We start from the raw sequence: 25,176 nt of genomic DNA on the forward strand, positions 1-25,176 counted from the left end.
TTGTGTGTTTAGACAAGGCCTTTGTTTTGCTGCCCCAGACAAACGACTATAGCTACCCCAGGAACACTTTACTGGTATAGGAACAGTGTTACACTAGATCAGCAAAGAGCTCCTAGTGTGGACACAGCTCTACTGACAAAGCTGAGCTTTTGCTGGTATGGTAAGGCCACCCCCTACAGGGGACACAAGCTATAGCGGTAAAAGTGAGGTTTTGCAGGTATAACTGTGGCACAGCTCTATCAGACAAAAATCACCCCCAACTGACATAGGTATGCCAGCAGAGTCTGGAGTGTAGATACAACCAAAAAAAAATCAAAACAGCATCAGAAGAATGTAATTGAGCATTTCAGAGGTTTATTTTTCATAATTTACACAGCTAGCAATACTGACCAAGCTAATGTTCACCGTGAGTGTCTCCATAACATAATTTAGCTGATTTGTTGCCAACCCTCTGCCACCGCTAGCAGGCAGAATGGACAAGACTGAGGGGTTGTCTACACAAAAGTTTTTCTGCTTTTATTATCCCAGTGTAGTTAAAGCAATACAATCCCCCTACTGTGGATGTACTTTCTTATAAAGATGCCTTATACTGGTACAGCCATTCCTGCATGGCAGGGGATTAAGCTGTATCAGTATAAGGACCAGAGGCGCCAACTTTGTGATTTCCCCAGGAGTGCTGGACCCCCACTCTGCCCTCACCCCACTTGCCTCTTCCTGCCCCGTTCCACCCCCTCACCCCTAGCACCTCCTACACACCACTGAACAGCCGATCGCGGCGGCCGGGAGGCGCTGAGAGGGAGGGGAAGGAGCTGATCTGTGGGACTGCCGGTGGGTGCTCAGCACCCACTATTATTTTTTCCCCCTGGCTGCTCCAGCCCCAGAGCACCCATGCAGTCAGCGCCTATGATAAGGGCATAACGGAGTTCACACTAGGAGCTACACCAGTATAACTCTACTGCTAACAAAAATCACACCCCTAGCCACATAGTAACATGGATACAAAAACAGTGCATAGAGCAGGACTGAGATGCAGAGGGGTGATAACTGTAACAATTAGCAGGGAGGCAGTGCCCATGACTAGACAATCAGCTGACAGGGTGTGTGAGTGGCTCCCTCTAATGTTTTGCAGGGACCAAACCCGAGTGGCACAGCTGTCACCCTTTGACAGGCACTGGATACGCACGCTGCTGCTGTCCTGCACACTCCTTGCCGTTTCAAAGGAACTCACTGCAGCCCTGGCAGCTCACTCAGAGGAACGTGAAGCTTTACAGGATGGGAGAGTCACTGATGAATGGGTATAATTAATCTATTTTGGCAGGCAGAACCATTGGCCTCTCAGCAGGAGAATGGCAGCCTGTGTAACTTTATAGTGGATAATTAATTTCATAGTCAACATCTTTAACATCAGTGACTGAATGCTGCTTTAAGAAGGAAGCTCTTCATCCCTGAAACAAGCGTGTAGTGATTTAACTCTACTCTCTCCGGATAGTTTACTCTAGAAGGCTAGAGCAGGCAGGCAGGGAGATGACAACACCAGTGCCCCTTTCTAGCTCCTCTCCTTCTCATTCTTTGTGCTTTTTCTTGTGCTTCTTTTTCTTCTTCTTTTTCTGAGGCTTACTAGCTTTCTCCGAATGCTTGGCCCTCTTGCTGGCTGGCTGAGCCCCATCACTGTCCAAGTCGGAGCTGTCTGAATTGTCGGACTCTGATGACTTCTTGCTCTTGTGTTTCTTTTTCTTCTTCTTTTCCTGTTGGCAAGAAGGAGACAAAGCCACACCGGTTGCAAAGTGCTCACCTCTGCTCACTGGTTAAGGCAGCGAGCTGCTTTTCAGAACGAGAATGTCAAGTCATTTCTTAACATACCGCCTCGTGCTGGGAAGAACAGGATGGGCTGCTGGTCGAGCTACGCAGCAGTTAAATAATTCTGACATGTCAAACCATATCAGCAAACTGAGGCTAGGGTTACCATAATGGGGGCTGTTTGATAAAGCACAAACCTCAATCCTTCAAACTGTTACTCGTGTAAGTAATCCCTACTCACGTGCCTAGTCCCACTGAAGTCAGAGACTATTCAAATACAGATGACTCACTTGGGTAGTAGTTGGCAAGATCAGGCCCTTGTTTATTCATAAAGTGGGTTTCTAAACTAGCTGGTCTAAAACCAGTTTCTGTATCTCCCCTCCCCCGCACTCAAAAATGTGAAAGTAACTGAACCCCTTAAGCTCGGCAGGGAACCCTTGGGGACTGTTCCCTACAGCAGCAGTTCTCAGAAAGGGTTCTGTGGCCTGCAGTGGGCTGTGAACAGGTTTCAGGAGGTCTGCCAAGCAGGGCCAACATTAGACTCACTGGAGCCCCAGCATCTGAGCAATGGAGCTTTGCCAGCCCCTGTGGCGTGGGGCCACAGGCAACTGCCCTGCTTGCTACCCCCTAACACCGGCTCTGCCTTTTATATTCAGAAAACCAGTTGCTATGGCACAGGTGGGCCATGGAGTTTTTACAGCATTGGGGGGGGGGATGGGAGCCCAAAGGGAACGGGCGGAAAGAAAAGGATTGAGAACTCCTGGATTAGAGCACTGGTGAGTGAGGGTACATGGAGCCTAGAGGAATATGAAGGGTACAAAAATAGAAAGAGGGGCATCGATCAGAATTGCTGAAAGTAGTACAAAGGGGCATAGTTCGGAGCAAGCAACAATGGAGCTGATACAGACTGGTGCCCTATTAGTGTATGCCGAATGGAAGCATCATTTGAAAAGAAATAGTCTCTTGCCTTTATGGCTGTGACGATAACCTCTTGAATGTGACTTACTGCTGTGCTGTTCTAGCCAACTTGTCTAGCTCTTAATATTTCCTTCTGATTCACCTGCCTCCAGCTCCTGCATCCAATTTTGACGCTCTTCTCAATTCTTGCCAATTAATCTGCTAGGAGTTTGCTTATAAAAGTCATCCACAGTATATGTTTCCTACCTTTCTACTAAAAAGAAAAGGAGTACTTGTGGCACCTTAGAGACTAACCAATTTATTTGAGCACAAGCTTTCGTGAGCTACAGCTCACTTCATCCGATGAAGTGAGCTGTAGCTCACGAAAGCTTATGCTCAAATAGATTGGTTAGTCTCTAAGGTGCCACAAGTACTCCTTTTCTTTTTGCGAATACAGACTAACACGGCTGTTACTCTGAAACCTACCTTTCTACTGATGATGGCGGCCACTTAAGTATGCTACAGAGCCACAATCCTTTCTATGAAAGGCAGGGACAAACACACAACCTCACCAAAGGTGCGATCCTAACTCTCACTCATAGCTACTCAAAGCAAAACCTCATTTCAGTGGACCCGTCCAACACACACTTTATTAGGCATGAAGCAACTTAGGATAACCTACCCTCCCATTTCTAAAGCCAGACCTCTGAAGCCAAGAACTTGGCAGGATTCAAAAAAGGATTGGAAACTGACATGGAGAACAAGAATAGCCAGTGTTGCTATAATTAATATTCTTAAAGAGAGCTAGGAAAAGGATCTAAACTCTCATGTTTCGAGACATAAAACAATCACTGACTACTAAGCACAGGTTACCCCATAACTAGCAGAGCAGGATTTCTTCCCCTGAAGCAGTCAGACAGAGGATACTGAACTGAACAGACAGCTGGTATGATCCAGTAAGGCAATTCTTATGTTTAATTGGATGAAGAAACTTTAATGACAGGTTTATCTCATGGGGAATCCTGTTAGGGAGGGCAAGGGAGTACATTCATATTGATTTAGTTTAGTAATAAAGTGAAGAAGTAAGGCTAATATTTACAATCAAGCATGCCTATGCCATAACATTAGCAAAATATACCTCTGTTGAAATAGGTAGTAAATAAAAGCAACTGAAGCCAAATAGTGCGTTTATAAGGACACTTGATCACAGAAGGGAATAAATCAGAAATGTTACTTTGTTTAATAACACATGGACTCAGCTCAGCCAGACATACTAAGGTCCTACTATTGTTGTTAAAACAAGGAGAACAAAAATGGAAGGTTTATACAGCTGTTCCAGTTTATACTGCTGGAGAACAACAGTTCTTGAAGTCACTTTGTATTGTATAATGAATGGACTGTTAGAACAAGTTTAAAAAGCATCAAAGAATAGGAGTCACCATCTGAATGGTCCACATCAGCACCTCCAAGAAAAGGAACCAGGTTGGACCACATGGGATAGGATAAAACAGCCTGTTCTCTTCAGCACATTGCTGCCCAAAAGCCAAAGATGCCTAGAAAGATGACTGAGATCCTAGGCCGGCCACCTGGGAGGCCTCCTGGTGACTCCAAGTAAAGTACCTATCTTGGATAGGCACCTTTAACTGTCTCTTATTTTCCAGCAATTCAGGTTGCCTGCTAGTTCATCGGAAAGAGACTATAATCCCGTCTGTCCTTCGCTCCACCTATGTTTGCAGCGTTAACTCCTGCTATGAATAATAACTGAGCTAAAGGCTGGTGGCTGAGTAAAGATCTGGTGAGAAGTAATGCAAACTTTCTCTTGGGTGACTAACCAAATCACTCACTGACCACCTCTTGAAACAAAGTACCTAATGAGTGAGGAAGCATACATGCTTGTGTATGTGCTCTATAGACTGACAGAGTTAGTGTGTATGTCTTTATTTTGGAACAGGTTCCAATTAAGATTGTGGTAAAGTAGCTTTAAAACTGAAGACGTTACTGTTAACTACATGTACTGTGAACTGTAGAACTGTACATGTGTTTACCCTAGTTAATGGTTTCATACTGCTTTTCAAGTTCTAGGTGTATGTAGATATAAAGTGAGACCAAGCCTTCAAAATTTTTGTACTGCTCTCAGTCTATCATAATGTAGGAGTTTATTTTAGGTAGTTAGGAGTGTTTATCTGATCCTGAGACAATCATTCACTGGGAAGTGGGCAACAAGGGCTGACTACTACATATTAGGAAGGAGACCTTGATGAACTGGAATGTAAATAATTGACCAAATTGTCTTGTGATCTAGCCTTGGTTTGTGTTTCTTCTGTTGTGTTAGCAACATCAAAATCCATAACTAATTGGCAAGTGAGGATGAGGGACTGAGTCAAAAATCTAAACAAAGTCACTTTCCAAGCCAGTAATTGAGTATAAGTGTTATTCTCTATTCTGTGTACTTTGATTCTGAAAACCTAAACAGCTGTATCAACCAATGTTCTAATTTATGTAACCAAATCATAGTCCAATACCATTTTTGCCTTCTATCCTATATGATTAGTTGCTAATGTTAATTAAGGATATTTAATAAATTCTATAAATCTACTTTCAAATCATTTTTGTTTAGTTAAGCAATTGAAATTAAAAGAACTCTACGCTACCCGCCAGATCGGCAGGCAGCGATCGATCCAGTGGGGGGTTGATCACGTCTAGTTTAGAAGCGATAAATCAATCCCTGAGCGCTCTCTCGTCGACTCCTGTACTCCAGCGCTGAGAGAGGCGCAGGCAGAGTCGACGGGGGAGCAGCAGCAGTCGATTCACCGCGGCGAAGACACCACGGTAAGTCGATCTAAGTACCTCAACTTCAGCTACGTTATTCATGTAGCTGAAGTTGTGTAACTTAAATCAATCACCCCCCCCCGGACCAGGGCTAAGAAATGTGGTGGGGTAATGAGTTAAATAGTTGCTTAACAAAGGTTTTCTTTATACTCTGTCTTTCTTACAATAGCTCTGAAAGGTATTGCTACCAGTGGGTGAGATTAAACAGGGAAATGGTAAGTTCAGAAGTCAGAAGTCTTGACCCCCTTTTGGGGCAGCGTGAGCAAATGCCCGGATGTCTTGGAGTGTTGAGCTTTCCCCAGTTCAATCAACCTGCTTTTGAGTACCCAACACTTTGTAGCCAGACAGCCAGCCCCCCCTCTCTCACACCAGCATGGCTGGGAACACAGGGGAGCCAAAACAACAGGGCACTTAACATAAATTCCAGCACAGCCTCTGAAGCTGTGAGAAGCACAGGTGTGCTACTACAATGTGCCTCTGGGAACATATACAACGATTAGGCTCACAGCAGACAGAGAAGCTGTGACACACATGGCTCTTAGCCCCTACTAAATAGCGTGATGCACACACCCCAACATCCTAGGTGGGAAAATATTTACCCTAATAAAAGGAATGTCCAGTAGTCGAAACTTATTGTTTCTCTCCCTTGCAAGTGTAAACTACTCTTGCGAGAGCTGGCGTCGCCCAGACAGACCAGCCCCAATTTGGCATAAGAAAGGAGAAAGAGAATAAAGGAGTACAGAGGTATAAGTATGGGACCTACAGCACCATGATTTTTGAGTGCTTTTCACTATCTATCTGCTGGTCAGACAAGTGACAGCCTCCCAAGGCTTCTGCAGCTAAGAGGGTCCCTAAGCCTTGTCCCTTATTCGTCTTTCCGCGGAATTGAGTGACCGATCCTGGCTTGGCACCGCTGGAATCGAGAGATGCAAGGAGGGTAAGAAGCACCCACACCTGATCTCCTATCTTTAGTGTACACATATTTTGAAATAGAGCTCTATACTTTGTTTTCTTTCTTTGGGATTGTGGCTTCAGTTTTGTAACTTGTTTGTGTGTGTAACATCTCTACATTTAAATAAGTAAGCACTAGCAATTTTGTAACCACATGATTAGAATCTAGTTTAATAAATTTTGGTAACCATTTGTGCATAAGCCTGACTTGTTTCTCTGGTTTACTGTAAAGCAGCCAACACAATTAAAGAACCTCAGCCGTTTTGGCTATAAAGCCTGGCCATTAGGTGAGAGTACTAAGAGCCTAGCGTTGAGTTGTGCCGCCTCCACGGGGCAAACTCTTGGGGCGCCTGTCAGTCAATCCTGACTGCCCACTGCGAAGGAGCTCTGAGCTCTAGCAGTTAAAGTCACAGGTGTGGAGAGGCTCTTAGTGCTGCCATTGGGGCACCTGTCAGTCAGTGTTGACTGCCCACTGCGAAGGAGCTCTGAGCTCTAGCAGTTAAAGTCACGGGTGTTTAGGACCTTGGGGCATCCGTCAGCCTAGCCCGGGCTGCCCGCCGCGAAGGGACAGTGCGTCCTAGCGGTTAAAGTCACGGATGGTATAAAATGGGCATAGCTGGCACCTCACCAAACATCCTTGGCCATCGGCTAACACACTTCTACAGAATTAGAGCATTTTTAAACAAAATTTCTAAACGAGTGCGACATTGCACCTGTGTACTCTAGGAGGTGGTTAGTGAAAAACCCAGATGACCAGTTTTTCCTTAAGAATGTGATGCTGCCTGTCCAGTCCATCTGCTCTTGTGAGGCTAGAGCACAATGTGGTACCACATCCCACATTCTAGGCCAACCAGCACCACTAACTGGCTTTAATAATACTTTGCAATCCTGATGTGCTTTACCAACATCAATTTGTAGAGCCCTGCACGGATACAAATTTATACTCTCAGATGTGGATCTCTGTGGATATAAATTGGTATCCGCGGAACTGCAGGGCTCTTCTAGGAACCGCAGCAGCGAAAGGAGCAGAGCGTGGGGCCGCCTCTCCCAGGAGCCAGTGCCCCGTGCCGGCAGCTCCTCTGGCATGCTTGTACCGACTCCAGTCCCGCCCACTGGGGCGGGCACCAGGTTCACCGTCAACTTGTGCTCTAGTGGCGCGCACGCCCCCAGACAATAGACGCAGACAGCTGCATGGAAGGGACCAGGGCAGGGCCGGGGAAAGTGCAGCTACGCTGCAGGAGAGGGAGCCCCTGGGAGAGGCGGCCCCACATTCTTCCTCTTTCACTGCTGCAGTTCCTGGGAGAGCCCTCGGGTTCCATGGATACAGATTTGCATCCATGGGTATAAATTTGCATCTGCACAGGGCTCTATCAATTTGGCTCCCAGCTTTGTGCTCACTATAGACGATGCTGGCCTTTAATAATAATTCCTAGCTCTTCTACACGGTTTTCCATCAGCAGATCTCAATGCACTTTACAAAATGAGGTTAGCATCATTTTATTCCCATTGTTTACAGATGGGGAAACTGAGGCAGAGAGGAAGTGACTTGCTGTAGGTCATCCAGCATGCCAGTGGCAGAGCTGGGAATAGAACCCAAGCCAGAGTTCAGTACTCTTACCCACAAAACTCTCAGGAATGGATTATCATGCACTAGGGGCTGTTTTGCATTTTTCATACAGTTCAAGGTTGAAAAGAGGGTGGGGAAGGGAACGGAGGTTTCCTGGGCAGAAGGGGTGCCAAGCATACAAACCAGGCTGGTGAAATTAAACCACTGCCTGGAAAAAATATTTGTGCCAACTGAAAAGGGTTAAGAACAACTTCAAAGATCAACTACACAAACTCCATCACTCCCAGATCACAGGGAATGAAGCCAATATAAGGTTTACACTGTGCCATAGTCAGATATTTGAGTGTCATTTATTTGCTGTGGGACTGTTGCACTGGTAAGCACAAGCTCACTCTTCACTGTGCCTGTTTCTGAGAGGGTCTTCTGACCTTCCCTCCCCCGGGCACTAACAATGAGTGTACTGTATCAGGATTTTTCCCAACTGTAACTTGTCTCTGCCCCAACTCCCTTCTCCCCCTAGCCCCCTTTGTTCGTTGTCACCCCTTGCTATGTGTATCTCATTTAGATTGAAGTCATCCAGCCACTGTAATGCTCTATTAACTGACAGTGTAAGCAGTGCACAGAGAACACAACATTTCTGAGCATGCATCCTCTATTAACAAGCATTAAATCAATAACGGGGTTAAAACAAGTTAACTGTCCAGTGGTTAAAGCATGAGAGGGCTGGCATGAAAGGAAATATGGGGGGTTGTGGGGATGAAGCTAGCCCTTGTTGCTCAGGAAAACAGTCACAAAGCAGTGAGGTGGAGGAAGGCAGAGTCCACTTCCCTCCTCCAGGTGAAGGAAAGACCACTGCACAGCGTCCGTAATGCAAATCACCTGGGCACAGGCCTGCTGGCTGGAGAAGTCCTGGGCTATTCATGCTTGCTTGTCATGAGAAGAGATGAACAAGGGATCTCAGTACATCTGACAAAAAGACTTATTTTATTTTACTTTTTTAGTTCAACCGGTTGAAAGACTGTTAACAAGGCTCAAGGTCTGGCTGTGAACATGCTTCAAGGAGCGGAAGGACAGAGGGAGATGAGGCAGCAAAGTAATGGGAGCCCTAACCATAACCTTTTCATTGTTTCTGTCATATAAAGAATGATTTACATTCCTCCCTAGAGGGGAGTGTAACGGGAGAAGCCAAGTGTCACCGAAGCTGACAGCACTCCTTATTATCTTAGGGAAGATGTTCTCCAGTAACCTCGAGCCCATCCCAGGGCTCATGGGGAGTTTTGCTGGAACAGCCTTGCTGTAAATCACTCCTGCCCTGTCACAGCTGTTAGTGCTGTGCAGTCACTTGGTGAGGAAATAGAAATAAATAGTCAAGCCAACTGGTATAGAATCATAGAATATCAGGGTTGGAAGGGACCTCAGGAGGTCATCTAGTCCAACCCCCTGCTCAAAGCAGGACCAATCCCCAACTAAATCATCCCAGCCAGGGCTTTGTCAAGCCTGACCTTAAAAACTTCTAAGGAAGGAGATTCTACCACCTCCCTAGGTAACGCATTCCAGTGTCTCACCACCCTCCTAGTGAAAATTTTTTTCCTAATATCCAACCTAAACCTCCCCCACTGCAACTTGAGACCATTACTCCTTGTCCTGTCATCTTCTACCACTGAGAATAGTCTAGAACCATCCTCTTTGGAACCACCTCTCAGGTAGTTGAAAGCAGCTATCAAATCCCCCCTCATTCTTCTCTTCTGTAGACTAAACAATCCCAGTTCCCTCAGCCTCTCCTCATAAGTCATGTGTTCCAGACCCCTAATCATTTTTGTTGCTCTCCGCTGGATGTTTTCCAATGTTTCCACATCCTTCTTGTAGTGTGGGGCCCAAAACTGGACACAGTACTCCAGATGAGGCCTCACCAATGTCGAATTTCTAAGGAGTGAAACTTTCCTAGCTGGAGAGGAAGGCTACCTCACATTGCCAGGGATATTTCTTCCCTTAGAAGAGAAGATCCTATAGCCTCTTCCCAGATTATTAACACCACACAAATGTGATTCGATGTAAATCCAACAAAGTTGAATATTGGAGAATGACATGATTTGTAAATGGTTTAAAGTAAGTGCTTTGAAATACTATATAACTATTCACATAGGACAGTGATGGGACCACAAATACCTAGCTAGAGGGCAGTGTGCTCCAAAACAAGTGACTTTTGCTTTTTTTTCCTGTAAAGTTGTGATATTAGCATTGTTTGGCATGACAACCAACCAGCCTGTATTTTTAGTAATCCACACTATGTGGCCTGTTTATTTATATAGTTTATTTGACCTACAACAGGATTTAAATATTTTGGGCATGCTGGAAAGACGCAATGGTGGCAAAAGACAGGTTACAATGCTGGAGGCTGTAGTGGGCTTCTTTCTGACTGGAAATCAAAGGAATTTTTTTCATCCTACAGAACATATAGGAGAGACTGTAGCAAAGAGTATCACTGTCTCCTATAATTACAACTACTTTCAATGGTGCGCGCTTGCTCTCTCTCTCGAGTTATGGAGAGACAATAGTCTCTTCCATAATTACGATGTGGTTCCTTTGTGGAGAAGCAGCTATGTAAAAATAGCATCTTTGAATTGTATTTAGGTTCTTTATACTGCACCCAACACCCTATTCAAGTGTCTCTGCCTTCTTTACTCATAACTCTGAAGATGATGTTCCTATTAACCTTGTACCATCCCACACAGCTGGATGTTGTTCTGGCTCATATAAGTGGCAACAGAAATAACTTAGCTGCAACTATAGGATCAAATTCAGCTCTCAGCTAAATCAGTGAAACCCCTCTGGAGGCAATGGGGCTGCTCAGATGTAAATTAGGGCAGAATTTGGTCTACCGAATCTTTATTGATGGTGATGATGCATTAGCTGACTCCTGATTCTCAGCTGAGTTTGCAGGACTGGAAGATAGAAAAAACTTTTTATTTTTCTTGTAAACACACTCCAGATTTAAAGGTGCTCAGAGAGACAACACATGTTCTAAAGGTTGTCTGTGCAGTGTGTGAAGTAGCACTTCCTTATGTTTGTTTTAAACCTGACGCCTATTAATTTCATTGGGTGACCCCTACTTCATGTGTTACATGAAGGGGTAAATAACACTTCATTTTCTCCACACCATTCACAGTTTTATAGATTTCTCATACCCCTCTCCTCCCCTTAATCATCTCTTTTCTAAGATGATCAGTCCCAGCTTTTGTAATCTCTCCTCATGCGAAAGCTGTTCCATTCCCCTAATCGTTTTACTTGCCCTTCTCTGTACCTTTTCTAATTCTAATAGAATTTTTCTGAGACAAGCTATACATGAAGGAACAGACTGGAAAAATACTTCTGAAATATTGTTCCAGTTCTTTTTGAAAGTCACCTTTCAAAACCAGCTCTGTTTGGGATTATGTAAATCCAAGAAGATTGTGCTGTCACTTTATATGCATTCGTCAGACCACTTTTGACGCACAGTGTCCAGTTTAGGACCTTTTATGTGAAGAAAGATGTAGCTTAGCTACAGAAAGCACAGCATTTGAGCAGAAAATTAGATGCTTAAGTAGAATTAAATAAACTGAAGGAGATTTTAGTCTTATACCTGGGAATAGCTGACCTCTTATGTATGGGGGATGTGTGGGGGAAAAAAAAAAAAAAAAATCAGAAGGGAAATTTTTGCTCAGTATATTTTCCTCCTACACATGCCCAGCCGAGACTAGGTATGCACTATGCCCATGGGAGTTTTTTGTTCTCCTGTGACCCAAAAAGTTAAAGAGTTTGTTTCAGTAACAAAACTTGAGGCAGCTTTCACAGAACTTTTACATAATCTACGGTATTTATCTGGCCCCCATTACCATAATACCAGAGAACCTCACAATCTTTAGTGTAGTAGCATATGAGGGGAAACTGATGGACAGGGAGGCTAAGTGACTTGCTCAAAGTGACATAAGAAGTCTGTTGCAGAGCAGAGACTTGAACCCAGGTCTTAGGCTAGGGCCCTAGCCATTGGACTACTGAGAAGTTATATCAACAATGTGACAAAGTTAGTTGGGTTCTATGTGAATACACAGTCTGGTACAGACTACTGTTTCCTGTACAAAAGCTGGCATTTGTGCTGATCAGCGTGAATCATCACTTAGAAGTTAGCTGGCCCTCCATGCAGTCTTCTCATTAATATTTCATTAGCTTTAGTCCTGCAAAGTCCATGGGCAGTCAGGGTGCCTAGGGGCCTGTGCGTGTGAGAGAATCCCATCTAATACTAGTTGATAACAGTCTGCCTTTTGAGTAGACATGACTAACACCGCTGTGCACTTTCTTTACTTTCAACAATTCCCTCAGATAGAGTGGGTAAATAGACCCACAGACTACTGATGCCTCCAGGCTGTAGGTCTCATTCCCAACTAAAGAATTCCCTAGCTAAAGAATTAATATAATTTAAATTTATCAGACTGACCACCTTCTGTGATCCAAGAGAGCAATGTAAAAGTACAGATTCCCGGTTTTTCTCCGCAAATAAGTATGCCTGAATCCAAGATGGCATTTGAATGTCAACAATCTAAACAGGATGACCTCTTGGTGACCTCTGATGTAAAGATCAATGTCCTACACTTAGAGCACAACTCCTACACAAAAGTCCTAAAGAACTGAATAGTAAATCACCACCACATCTTTGGAACCATCCTATAGAATTTAATTATAAACACTACTGTAGAATTCCATAGGCTAGTCCAAAACCCTGCAGGAATGAACTCATTCTCAATTATATTTCAGAGGTTTATAGAACAGGTTTGATAGAGCCCCACTTGTATTGCCACGACTAAGTTCTCTAGGGCTTTTTTGAGAAGAAAAAGTAAATCTACCCAATTCCAATATTCCAGCTCAATTGTACCATGGAAGAGATGCAGGTACCATTGCATGCAGGAGGAACACTTTGATAGCGTCAAGTCATTCAAGGTGCAAATCAACTCACTATGGAGAGAGGCAAACAGCTGGGTTCCCCAAAGATCTGTACTGGACTTGTGTTGTTCAACATATTCATTAATTATATGGAAAATGGAGTGAACTGTGAAGTGGTAAAATTTTCAGATACAAAATTGTTCAAGATAGTTAAGTCCAAAGCTGACTGTGAAGATTTACAGAGGGATCTCACAAAACTGGGTGATTGTGCAACAAAATGGCAGATGAAATTCTACATTGATAAGTGTAAAGTAACGCACACTGGAAAAAATAATAATCCCAGCTGCATACAGTAACTCCTCACTTAAAGTCATCCCAGTTAACGTTTTGTTGCTGATCAATTAGGGAACATGCTTGTTTAAAGTTGTGCAATGCTCCCTTATAATGTTGTTTGGCAGCCACCTGCTTTGTCCACTGCTTTCAGGAAGAGCAGCCCCTTGCAGCTAGCTGGTGGGGGCTTGGAACCTGGGTGGACTGGCAGCCCCCCACTCCCCTGTGCAGCAGCCACCCAGCAGGCTATCATTGCGGGCAGTTTAGCTGTCCCTCCCCCCACTGCCATGCACTGCTCGTGCCCTCTGTCTTGGAGCTGCTCCCTGAGCCTCCTGCTTGCTGGGGGGGGGGGGGGGGGGGGGAAGAGGTGCTAATGTCAGGGTGTCCCCCTCCCCCCTGCACCCCGCTTACCCAGTCTTCCATAGAGCAGGGGACACACACGACAGGGCTCAGGATAGAGGGAGCTTCCTGGCAGCTGCAGTCTCAGCTTGCTGATCTACTTAACAAGGCAATAAAAAGAACAGGAGTACTTATGGCACCTTAGAGACGAACAAATTTATTTGAGCATAAGCTTTTGTGGGCTACAGCCCACTTCATCGGATACATAGAATGAAATATAGTATGAACACACACACACACACACACCCACCCACCATGAAAAGGTGGAGTAAGAGGCTAATTAATTAAGATGAGCTATTATCAGCAGGAGAAAAAAACAAACTTTTGTAGTGATAATCAAGATGGCCCATTTAGACAATTGACAAGAAGGTGTGAGGATACCTAACATGGGGAAATAGATTCAATATGTGTAATGACCCAGCCACTCCCAGTCTTTATTCAAACCCAAGTTAATGGTATCTAGTTTGCATATTAATTCAAGCTCAGCAGTTTCTCCTTGGAGTCTGTTTTTGAAGCTTTTCTGTTGCAAAATTGCCACCTTTAAATCTGTTACTGAGTGGTCAGAGAGGCTGAAGTGTTCTCCTACCAGTTTTTGAATGTTATGATTCCTGATGTCAGATGTGTCCATTTATTCTTTTGTGTAGAGACTGTCCGGTTTGGCCAATGTACATGGCAGAGGGGCATTGCTGGCACATGATGGCATATATCACATTGGTAGATGTGAAGGTGAACGAGTCCCTGATGGCACGGCTAATGTGATTAGGTCTTATGATGGTGTCACTTGAATAAATATGTGGACAGAGTTGGCATCAGGCTTTGTTGCAAGGATAGATTCGTCGGTTAGCGTTCTTATTGTGTGGTATGTGGTTGCTGGGGAGTATTTGCTTCAGGTTGGGGGGCTGTCTGTAAGCGAGGACTGGTCTGTCTCCCAAGATCTGTGAGAGTGAGGGATCATTTTTCAGGATAGGTTTGATGATGTGCTGGAGAGGTTTAAGTTGGGGGCTGAAGGTGATGGCTAGTAGCATTCTGTTATTTTCTTTGTTGGGCCTGTCCTGTAGTAGGTGACTTCTGGGTACTCTTCTGGCTCTGTCAACCTGTTTCTTCATTTCAGCAGGTGGGTATTGTAGTTGTAAGAATGCTTGATAGAGATCTTGTAGGTGTTTGTCTCTGTCTGAGGGGTTGGAGCAAATGCAGTTGTATCGTAGAGCTTGGCTGTAGACAATGGATCGTGTGGGGTGTCCTGGATGGAAGCTGGACGCATGTAGGTAAGTATAGAAGTCAGTAGGTTTCTGGTATAGGGTGGTGTTTGTGTGACCATCGCTTATTAGCACAGTAGCGTCCAGGAAATGGACCGCTTGTGTGGATTGGCCTAGGCTGAGGTTGATGGTGGGATGGAAATTGTTGAAATTATGGTGGAATTCCTCAAGGGCTTCTTTTCCATGGGTCCAGATGATGAAGATGTCATCAATGTAGCGCAAGTAGAGTAGGGGCATTAGGGGACAAAAGCTGAGGAAGCGTTGTTCTAAGTCAGCCATAAAAATGTTGGCATACTGTGGGGCCATGTGGGTACCCATAGCAGTGCCGCTGATTTGAAGGTATACATTGTCCCCAATTGTAAAATAATTATGGGTTAGGACAAAGTCACAAAGTTCAGCCACCAGGTTTGCCGTGACATTATCGGAGATACTGTTCCTGAAGGCCTGTAGTCCATCTTTGTGTGGAATGTTGGTGTAGAGGGCTTCTACATCCATAGTGGCCAGGATGGTGTTTTCTGGAAGATCATGGATGGACTGTAGTTTCCTCAGGAAGACAAAGATGTCTGGAAGATAGCTGGGAGTGCTGGTAGCACAGGGCCTGAGGAGAGGGTCCACATAGCCAGACAATCCTGCTGTTAGGGTGCCAATGCCTGAGATGATGGGGCGTCCAGGATTTCCAGGTTTATGGATCTTGGGTAGCAGATAGAATACGCCTCGTCGGGGTTCTAGGCATGTGCAAACTAGATATCATTAACTTGGGTTTGAATAGAGACTGGGAGTGGCTGGGTCATTACACATATTGAATCTATTTCCCCATGTTAAGTATCCTCACACTTTCTTGTCAACTGTCTAAATGGGCCATCTTGAGTATCACTAAAAAAGTTTTTCTCCTGCTAATAGCTGCTCATCTTAATTAGCCTCTTACTCAACCTTTTCATGTTCTCTGTATGTATATATACACACATACATCCATCCATCCACACACACCCCCCCCCCTTCTTACTATATGTTCCATTCTATGCATCCGATGAAGGGGCTGTAACCCACGAAAGCTCATGCTCAAATAAATTGGTTAGTCTCTAAGGTGCCACAAGTCCTCCTTTTCTTTTTGCTGATACAGACTAACACGGCTGCTACTCTGAAACTCAACAAGGCAGTGTACTTGAGAGTGGGGTCAGCATACTTAAAGGGGAAATGCACATCTCTCTCTCTCTCTCTGACACACACACACACACACGGTGTGGGTCTCTGTCTGCCATGCTGTCTCTCCTCCCTTCATTCGTGCTGCCTTGTAGAGTGTGAGGCTACATTAACAACAACAAGTTAACCCTTGAGGGCTCAGCCAATTTGCTAGATCATCATTTAGCAGTAAGGCATTCCCTGGAAACTATCCCACCCTCTGACTTCACCACCTCAACCAAGCTTCACAATCATCGCTGTGTACAGTATTAAATTGTTTAAAACATATACTGTGTGTATATAATACAGTCTTTTGTCTGGTGAAAATTTTTCCCTGGAACCTAACCCTCCCGATTTACATTAATTCTTACGGGGAATTTGGATTCGCTTAACGTCGCATTTTTCAGGAACGTAACTACAACGTTAAGTGAGGAGTTACTGTGTACGTGTGTGTATATATATAAAAATAAAATGATGGGTTCTAAATTAGCTGTTACCACTCAAGACAGATCTTGGAGTCACCATGGATAGTTCTCCAAAAACTTCAGCTCAATACACAGTAATAGTCAAAAAGGCTAACAGAATGTAAGGAACTATTAGGAAAGGGACAGAAAAGACGACAGATATCATAATGCCATTATATAAATTAATGGTGCACCCACACCTTGAATATTGTTTCCAGTTCTGGTCACCCCATCTCAAAAAGAATATAATGGAACTCTAAAAGGTTCAAAGAAGGGTAACAAAAACAATCAAGAGCATGGAATGACTTCCATACGAGGAGAGACTAAAAAGATTAGGGCTGTTCAGTTTAGAAAAAAAAGACTATTAAGGGGGGTTATGATAGAGGTCTATAAAATCCTGGTGAGGAAAAAGTAAATAGAGAAAATTGTTATTTACCCTTTCCTACAATACAAGAAACTAGCGGTCAATCGATGAAATTAAACAGGCAACAGGTTAAATGCAAACAAGAGGAAGTACTTCTTCACCCAACACACTATTAACCTGTGGAACTCATTGCCAGGAGATGATGTGACGGCCACAAGTATAATTGGGTTCAAAAAAAGAACTAGATAAGTTCATGGAGGATAGGCCCCTCGGTGGCTATTAGCCACAATGGTCAGGAATTAAATCCCAAAATCTGGGTGTCCCTAAATCTCTGACTGCCAGAAGCTGGTAGGGAAGACAGAGTGAATCACTCTAACTGCCCTGTTCTGTATACTCCTCCTGAAGCACTGGTACTGGTCACAGTCACGCACAGAATACCGGGCAAAATGGACCACTGGTCTGACCCAGTATGGCAGTTATCTTATCTCATTACAAGCATCCAAGTTACTTTGTTATGTCCTTATTTTTTTAAGAAAATTTATGCACTCTGAAAAGGGTCCTCAAATCTCTGTGAAAGTAGTTTGTGACAAAGTTTTAAGAACTTAAAAAAAATTTTAAGAAAGTATATAGGAGTGCGACAGATACGGCAATTTCCTACAATATATTTGGGAGATCTTACTGAATTAAGTTTAGGTAGCTTTGGAGTCAATTATACCATAAACACCAAATTCAGGTCTTATTGTGGGATTGTATGCAACTTCTCTAGCAGGGAGATGTGACCAGAGTAAACCCGAGGAAGTGGTATGAGCTTCAAAGCACTACAGTATTTTAAACAAGTGCCAGACAAGGAGACAGTTTTGGACCAAACAGAGTTGAGTGGGTTTCTTAGGAAATATCCAGGAGGAGGTGAATGCAAATTCCCACCTCTAGACCCAAACTTTTGAAGCTATGCCCTGTAGAGAAACCCACTGTCTGCTGATTACCTATTCCTGGAATCTGAAGATCAAAATCCTGAGCTACATAAAGGAGGGGCTCATGGATTCTTGGGTGTGATTGTTCTGAACTGAAGTTCTTATGAACTTGTGACCACAGAAAACCCCCTTTATGGGGTGAGAAGGGCTGATCACCTGCCAGAACCCTTTTGGGATTGGGGTGTTTTCTGGTAAGCTTATTAGCATGCAAGTAGGTCCTTTTATTTTTTAAGGAGGTTTTTTTAATGGTTTTGAAAAAAACGACAAACCTCATTAAACCTTATTGGTTTTATTTAATGCTCAGGCAGTCTGACTTGCTGGGGAACTCGCAGTATAGGTAGGGAACTGTGCAGCCTGGAAAAACCCCAGGTCAGGAAAAAATCCACGTCTCTGCCCAGGAGAGATGGCTAAAGAGCCTGCAGTCTAGAGTGGGTGCCCATGATGGACCACAAGGGGGTGCCCTGAACTGTGACAAGGCGGGGTAGAACTATCAAGCCATTCCAGACATGAAGGACCCATGGCTGGCTTCCACTCCCATGCTACTGTGTATAAACAGATGGGGTGAAGAGCTCCATTTGACACTGAAAGCCTAGAGATAAACTAGAGTTAGAGTTACTTCACTAGATAGTAGCTCAGTTCTATCATTCGTTTTTCTGGAGAAGAGAATGAAAGAATGGACAAGTGGACTACATGGAAACCGATGAGACTGTAAGACTACAGTATACTATCATAGAATCATAGAATATCAGGGTTGGAAGGGACCTCAGGAGGTCATGTAGTCCAACCCCCTGCTCAAAGCAGGGCCAATCCCCAATTTTTGCCCCAGATCCCTAAACGGCCCCCTCAAGGATTTAACTACAACCCTGGGTTTAGCAGGCCAATGCTCAAACCACTGAGCTACCCCTCCCCCCACTATGGTAACAAGCACCTCAAATATCCAAGCTAAATTTATTAAAAATGAATAAGTCTAAAGACAGCTAGAAAAAACTTGCATAAATTGTCTATTTCACCACACAAACTGTTCAAAACCAAAATCTATCCCATTCTCAAACCAATGAGCTGCCTGCTTGTAAACTGGTCCATTTTTCTGTGGTCTAACATCAACAAGGCTACAACCTGTACCTTTTTTCTTTTCTTTGAAGAATTCTCAGTGTGGCTGGACTTTTTATCACCTTCATATTCTGCTGTCTCCTCCTCCGGTATCAGACTATACTTGGTTCCCCCAGGCTGCATGAAACACTCTTTGGCAAAATGACCTGCAAAATGTTTGAAACAGAAAAAAGTAAAATAAATCCCCATTTTTGGGCTATTTCTTTTGAGGAGCCTAATGAAGATTCTACTTGGAGCCTATTTCTATAGTGGCACCTTAGAGACTAACCAATTTATTTGAGCATAAGCTTTCGTGAGCTACAGCTCACTTCATCGGATGCATTCAGAGGAAAATACAGTGAGGAGATTTATATACACACAGAACATGAAAAAATGGGGGGGAGGGAGAAAACCCTTTGTAGTGATAATCAAGGTGGGCCATTTCCAGCAGTTAACAAGAATGTCTGAGGAACAGTGGCGGGGGGCGGGGGGGGGAATAAACAAGGGGAAATAGTTTTACTTTGTGTAATGATTCAACCACTCCCAGTCTCTATTCAAGTCATTCAAGCCTAAGTTAATTGTATCCAATTTGCAAATTAATTCCAATTCAGCAGTCTCTAGTTGGAGTCTGTTTTTGAAGTCTTTTTGTTGAAGAATTGCCACTTTTAGGTCAGAAATCGAATGACCAGAGAGATTGAAGTGTTCTCCGACTGGTTTATGAATGTTATAATTCTTGACATCTGATTTGTGTCCATTTATTCTTTTACGCAGAGACTGTCCAGAAACTCTGAAACCTATTTCTATAGTGATTACTTCAGTCTGTTGATGTTAAAATAAAATCTCCTTAGAAGCGATAGAATGCCTGCTTAATACCAAGTGAGCATTGGGCTGCTCCCCTCCATCTGCTGTGAGAGTTAAGGTAAGACACTTCCTTCCACTGTGCTTTTGTTCCTCCCTCCAGTCTTTGTTTAGGCAAAGCTCTCCAGGGCAGGGACAGTTTCTAGCTCTAGTACAATGGGGTGCTGATCTCAGTTGGGGTCTCTAGGTGCTATTATAATACAAATAATAATTAAGGCTACAATTTAGTCATGGGTATTTTTAGTAAAAGTCACGGACAGGTTACGGGCAATAAACAAAAATTCATGGCCTGTGACCTGTCCATGACTTTTACTAAAAATACCTGTGATTAAATCTTGTGGGGGGAGACGCACTGGCGAGCCGTGAGGGGCCTGCTGCTGCTCTGGCCAGCCTCCCGGGGCCGTGGCTACTCCGGCTGGTGTGGCTGTACATAGGGCTGCTCCAGCAGCAGCTGGTGTGGCTGTTCTGGTGGCAGCCAGAGCGGCTGGCCCCGGAGCCAGCTGTTTGGGTGGCCCTGGGGTCAGCCACACTGGCCCCTGCAGAAGTCATGGAGGTTGCAGGATTCACGGAATCCATGACTTCCGCGACCTCCATGACAGACACGGAGCCCTAATAATAAATGAACTTGCTCTTCACAGTTGGAGCCCTTTGAAACTGACCAACACTAAAGATAATGAAAGGGACCACTACATACATTTGTTTTTGTTTTGCTCATCAATTTGAATTTATGTTAGTGTGTCCAAGCTGCATTCTCTACAAAGGAACAGATGGAAGATGCTGTCACCATACTATTAAAAATCCATCACTATTTCAAACTCCATTTAGTGGTCGTTGTCTCTCATTTGAGGTTGCCACCTTATTGTATAACTCTAAACATCCCAGCAGGAGGCAGGAATGAGAGAACTTCGGCCCCATGAAAAAGCAGATTTTCAGACAGATGACTCAGTGTACAGGACACTAAAATAGGACTAAAGTCCTGCATTCTGTTCCTGGCTCTGCCACTGGTTTGCTGTATGACCTTGTTTCACCTCTCCATCTCTGTTTCCTCATTTGTAAAATGGGGATAACAGTGCTTCACAGAGATGGATGAGCACTGAGATAACTGGGCCAAAAGAGAGAAATACTGAATACATTTCAGAATTATTTTTAAAATATGGTTTGGTTAATTTACAGTTAATTGTAGCCCGTTTTGCGTGTGTTTGTGTTTATGTTTTATATATATATATATATATATATATATATATATATATATATATATATATATGTGACAAAGTTCCTCCTCTACCTTGGTGGGTCCTGCGCTTATTGGCAGATTTTGCTCGCCTCAGAGATTCACAGTAGCCCTCAGTTTGGCCACTTTCGTGGCTCAAATCTGCCATTCACTCAGATAACCTCATCGGTGGCAGCATGGGGGGGAAAAAAAAAAAAAGAGTAAGAACAATCCCCACAGTTTCTACTGATCCACCATGTGGGTCAGGGAACAGATCAGAGACCTTCCCCTCTGGTGGAACCTCCTGTGTTGGGTCAGGAGTTGGGAGGTTTTGGGGGAACCCGGGCCCACCCTCTACCCCGGGTTCCAGCCCAGGGCCCTGTGGACTGCCGCTGTCTAGAGTGCCTCCTGGAACAGCTGCACGACTGCTACAATTCCCTGGGCTACTTCCCCATGGCCTCCTCCCAACACCTTCTTTGTCCACACCACAGGACCTTCCTCCTGATGTCTGTTAATGCTCGTACTCCTCAGTCCTCCAGCAGCACACCCTCTCACTCCCAGCTCCTTACACGCACCTCACTAACTGGAATGAGAGCCTTTTTAAACCAGGTGTCCTGATTAGCCTTAATTAATTCTAGCAGCTTCCCAATTGGCTACAGGTGTCCTAATTAGCCTGCCTGCCTTAATTAGTTCTAGAACCTTCTTAAGTTTTCTGGAATAGTCCCTGTTATTTTACCTAGGGAAATGGGACCTGCTTAACCTGGAACTAATTTATCTACCTTCAACCACATATTATATAATTATAAAAATAAAATTCAGTACTTTAAAATACTTGGAAACTGGGACCAGAGGTCAGTCCTGATTTGCCTTGTAAGACTAAAGATGGTGGTTTCTCATTTGTTTTTATTGTATTTCAGACATTTAAATCACTGCTTTTTTTATTAGATGCAGCAGTGACAATCTCCTTTCCTTTAATGTTCAACTGCTTTAATCTGCACTGATTAACCAACCCAGGGTACTGAATAGAACACAGGTCACTTAAGAGGGATTAATCAGACAAACCCAGCGTCCTGGTGTCTGAACAAAGAACTATGGGAGAGACTTATCTGAGCAGGGGCTTCAACAGCAGAAGGGGCATATGGCAGAGGGAATAAGCCCATGTCAGGGAAGCTCTTCACAAGAATGGGAATGTCTTTCCAGCCAAGCATCTTAAGACATCCCCAAGGCTTATAAGGATTCAATTTTTTAAAATCGGTGTCAATTCTACTGTACACACACAAACCAAATGAAAAAAATATTTCCATTGATAATAATAAAACAAAGATAGGAAAACTAAGAAAAATGCTGCATGAGAACTCAGTTTGATTTAAGGATATTTTGTATCCTTGATTTAGTTGGGGATTGGTCCTGCTTTGAGCAGGGGGTTGGACTAGATGACCTCCTGAGGTCCCTTCCAACCCTGATATTCTATGATTCTATATTTTGACAGGCGATGTTGACAATTTGTGTTCAAAGGTTAATGAAGCTGTCCCTTTTTGAATCTCAAAGTCTACTGCCATTAAATAACTAACTGTCTGATGCCCCCATAATTTCTCATAACTGAAAATTAAAATGGACAAAAATAAAAATACTTAAACAAATAGATATTATCAGTCGATTAAAAAAAAAAATCAAATTCTGGCAAGCCATACAGAAACAACGGCTTAGTTTTGGAAATTAGCCTCATTTTGGATCTACCCTGTACACACCAATGGCTGAACTGTAAAAATAGTTCCTGCCAACACATCTTGCCTAGTCAATTTGGACCAGACAAAGCCATTTTAAAAATAATGCTTTAAAACCATTATCATAGTTAGGAATCTACTTTAGAACATGGTTTTTAGCAGCATTTTTAAGATGGTTGTGTGCAGTCCATACTGGACAGGTAACTATATTTAGCATCAGCAGAAACTGCTTTTAAATGTGCACTTAAGCTTTTTTAACACAGTTTAAATGTCCACCATAACTATTAGCCAATGACCACGTAATATATAAGAACAAATAGGGCATGGTACAAATTCCGCAGGCAAAATGCTTAATTAGGACTAAGGTTGCTCAAGTATATGACCCATCAACAAAATCACTATACGTTAAGGAAACCCCCAGTTAAGCCAAGATTCACTTCCAAACAACCCTCATATCTAGGCTTCTCAGAATTCAATATTTTTTTTTATAATTTTGACAGCTAAAAATAGGAAAAATGCATAAAAATAAAGATTATCAATTTTCACAGTTTTGAAACCTCATAATTTTGCAGATTTATTTAATAGTAGATGTTGAGATTCAAAAAGGCAAAGCTTTATTAACTGTTGAACACAAACTGTGAACTTCACGTCAAAATATGCAAAGTATCTCAGACTCAGACTTTAAGGACAGAAGGAACCATCATAATCATCTAGTCTGACCTCCTGCACATTGCAGGCCACAGAACCTTACCCACCCACTCCTGTAATAGACACCTAACCTCTGGCTGAGTTACTGAAATCCTCAAATCATGGTTTAAAGACTTCAATTTACAGAGAATTCACCATTTACACTAGTTTAAACATGCAAGTGACCCTTCCACCTTCCTCTACAGTATGGGGTAAAACCTACAGAGTCTCTGCCAATCTGACCCGAGGGAAAATTCCTTCACGACCCCAAATATGGTGGTCAGCTAGACCCTGAGCATGTGGGCAAGACACACCAAGCAGACAGCTGAAAAGAATTCTTTGTAGTAACTTGGAGCCCTCCCCATCTAGTGTCCTGTCTTCAGCTGTTGGGGATTTTTGTTACTGGCAGTCACCAACAGGCCATGTGCCATCGTGGGCAGTCCCATCCTGCCACCCCCTCCATTAACTTATCAAACTCAGTCTTGAAGCCAGTTAGGTTTTTTGTCCCCACTTTCCCTTGGAAGGCTTAAACTCATTTTCATGCAGCATCTTAATTTCTTTGACTATCTATAAGTTTCATTATCATAGATGGAAATCTTTTGTGCTGGTCTGTGTGTGGTGAAATCAACGTTTACCAATAAAAAAAAAATCTAATCCTTCCAAACTTACTTATCTCACACACATTAAAACTGAGTGTTTGGATAGAGATTCTAACAGAACTGCTCACAAACATGCATTCAGTTCCCAGTAGCTGATGGAACTAAGTAGTTCCATTGGCTTTTCTTGAAATAGCAAGCAGTTAGGATGAATTAAGGAAATAATAGTTTCTGTTGAAGTGTAAAATTAGAACAGTATCCTTGCTGTGAAATGCAACGTATGTGAGAGAAAAAAATATGGAAACTGTAGCGACTGGTTCTTTAGCTAGATGAAGTTCAAAAGAGCATGGCTATGAGAATCAAATCTTTAAGAATGAGCATTTCTAAATGTTTCCCCTGCAATAGTTAGAAATGACAGAAATTTCAGTTGTCCTCTGAAGAGTTAAGTGTGTTAAGTTTGGAGACCTAAATTCAATCTTTACAGCAAGAAATGGGTAGCATGCTTTAACTGAATATATCAACACAGCCATAATTGCAGAGTCACTACTGATACCTCCGTAATGAAGGTCAAGACAAAAAACTGGAATAGAACAAGAATGGAAACAGCACAAACGTACCTTTGCAACCACATTTTTTGCAGACAGTGTTCAAGACAGCTTCCAGGGTAATCTTTTGACTAGTGTAGTCTCTGAATGAACGTTTCTTCCGCTCATCCTGACTGTGGAAAGAAAAGAACTATTTTTCTCTTCCAATCTGCATCACCTCTAACCCCATGCATTTGCTTGGAAGCTCAAACCAAAATTTTCAAACATGGCTGCCTGAAGTTAAGCTTTTAAATCCATAGCTAGGCATCTAAATAAAAGCGACTACTCTGCAGAATGCAGTTGACTACTTGGTGGAGGAAGCCACAGACAGCATATTACGCTTGCTCCCTATTTGTTTCTTGGTATAAGAGGACTCATTTCAGAGTCAGTTTCACAGAATACAGGCAACACTCATAGCTTTATACTTTATAGTATAGCCTTATACTTTGGCTAACACGCAGCTGCCCTACTTCACACTAATATATACATACACGTATATATAATGTACAC

The 25,176-nt window shown here is 43.3% G+C and overlaps 1 protein-coding gene across 3 annotated transcripts in view; it reads right to left on the minus strand.

Moving 5' to 3' along the window:
• Nucleotides 1–1,558: 1,558 nt before the first annotated feature.
• ZCCHC17 (zinc finger CCHC-type containing 17) overlaps nucleotides 1,559–25,176 on the minus strand; it is a 33,009-nt gene continuing 9,391 nt past the window's right edge. For 2 of the 3 annotated variants that reach the window (XM_074934266.1, XM_074934265.1), the window contains exons 6-8: nucleotides 24,700–24,800; nucleotides 19,041–19,174; nucleotides 1,559–1,745 (exon numbers count right to left, since the gene is read on the minus strand). In XM_074934266.1, the coding sequence (XP_074790367.1) occupies nucleotides 1,563–1,745; nucleotides 19,041–19,174; nucleotides 24,700–24,800 (418 nt within the window). In that variant the 3' untranslated portion in view covers nucleotides 1,559–1,562. Of the gene's footprint in view, nucleotides 1,746–13,696; nucleotides 13,782–19,040; nucleotides 19,175–24,699; nucleotides 24,801–25,176 lie in introns of all 3 variants that reach the window. The other variant, XM_074934267.1, reaches the window with a different exon arrangement.

The sequence above is a fragment of the Natator depressus genome, chromosome 19, assembly GCF_965152275.1.
Source record: "Natator depressus isolate rNatDep1 chromosome 19, rNatDep2.hap1, whole genome shotgun sequence".
NCBI classification, from domain to species: Eukaryota; Metazoa; Chordata; order Testudines; family Cheloniidae; genus Natator; species Natator depressus.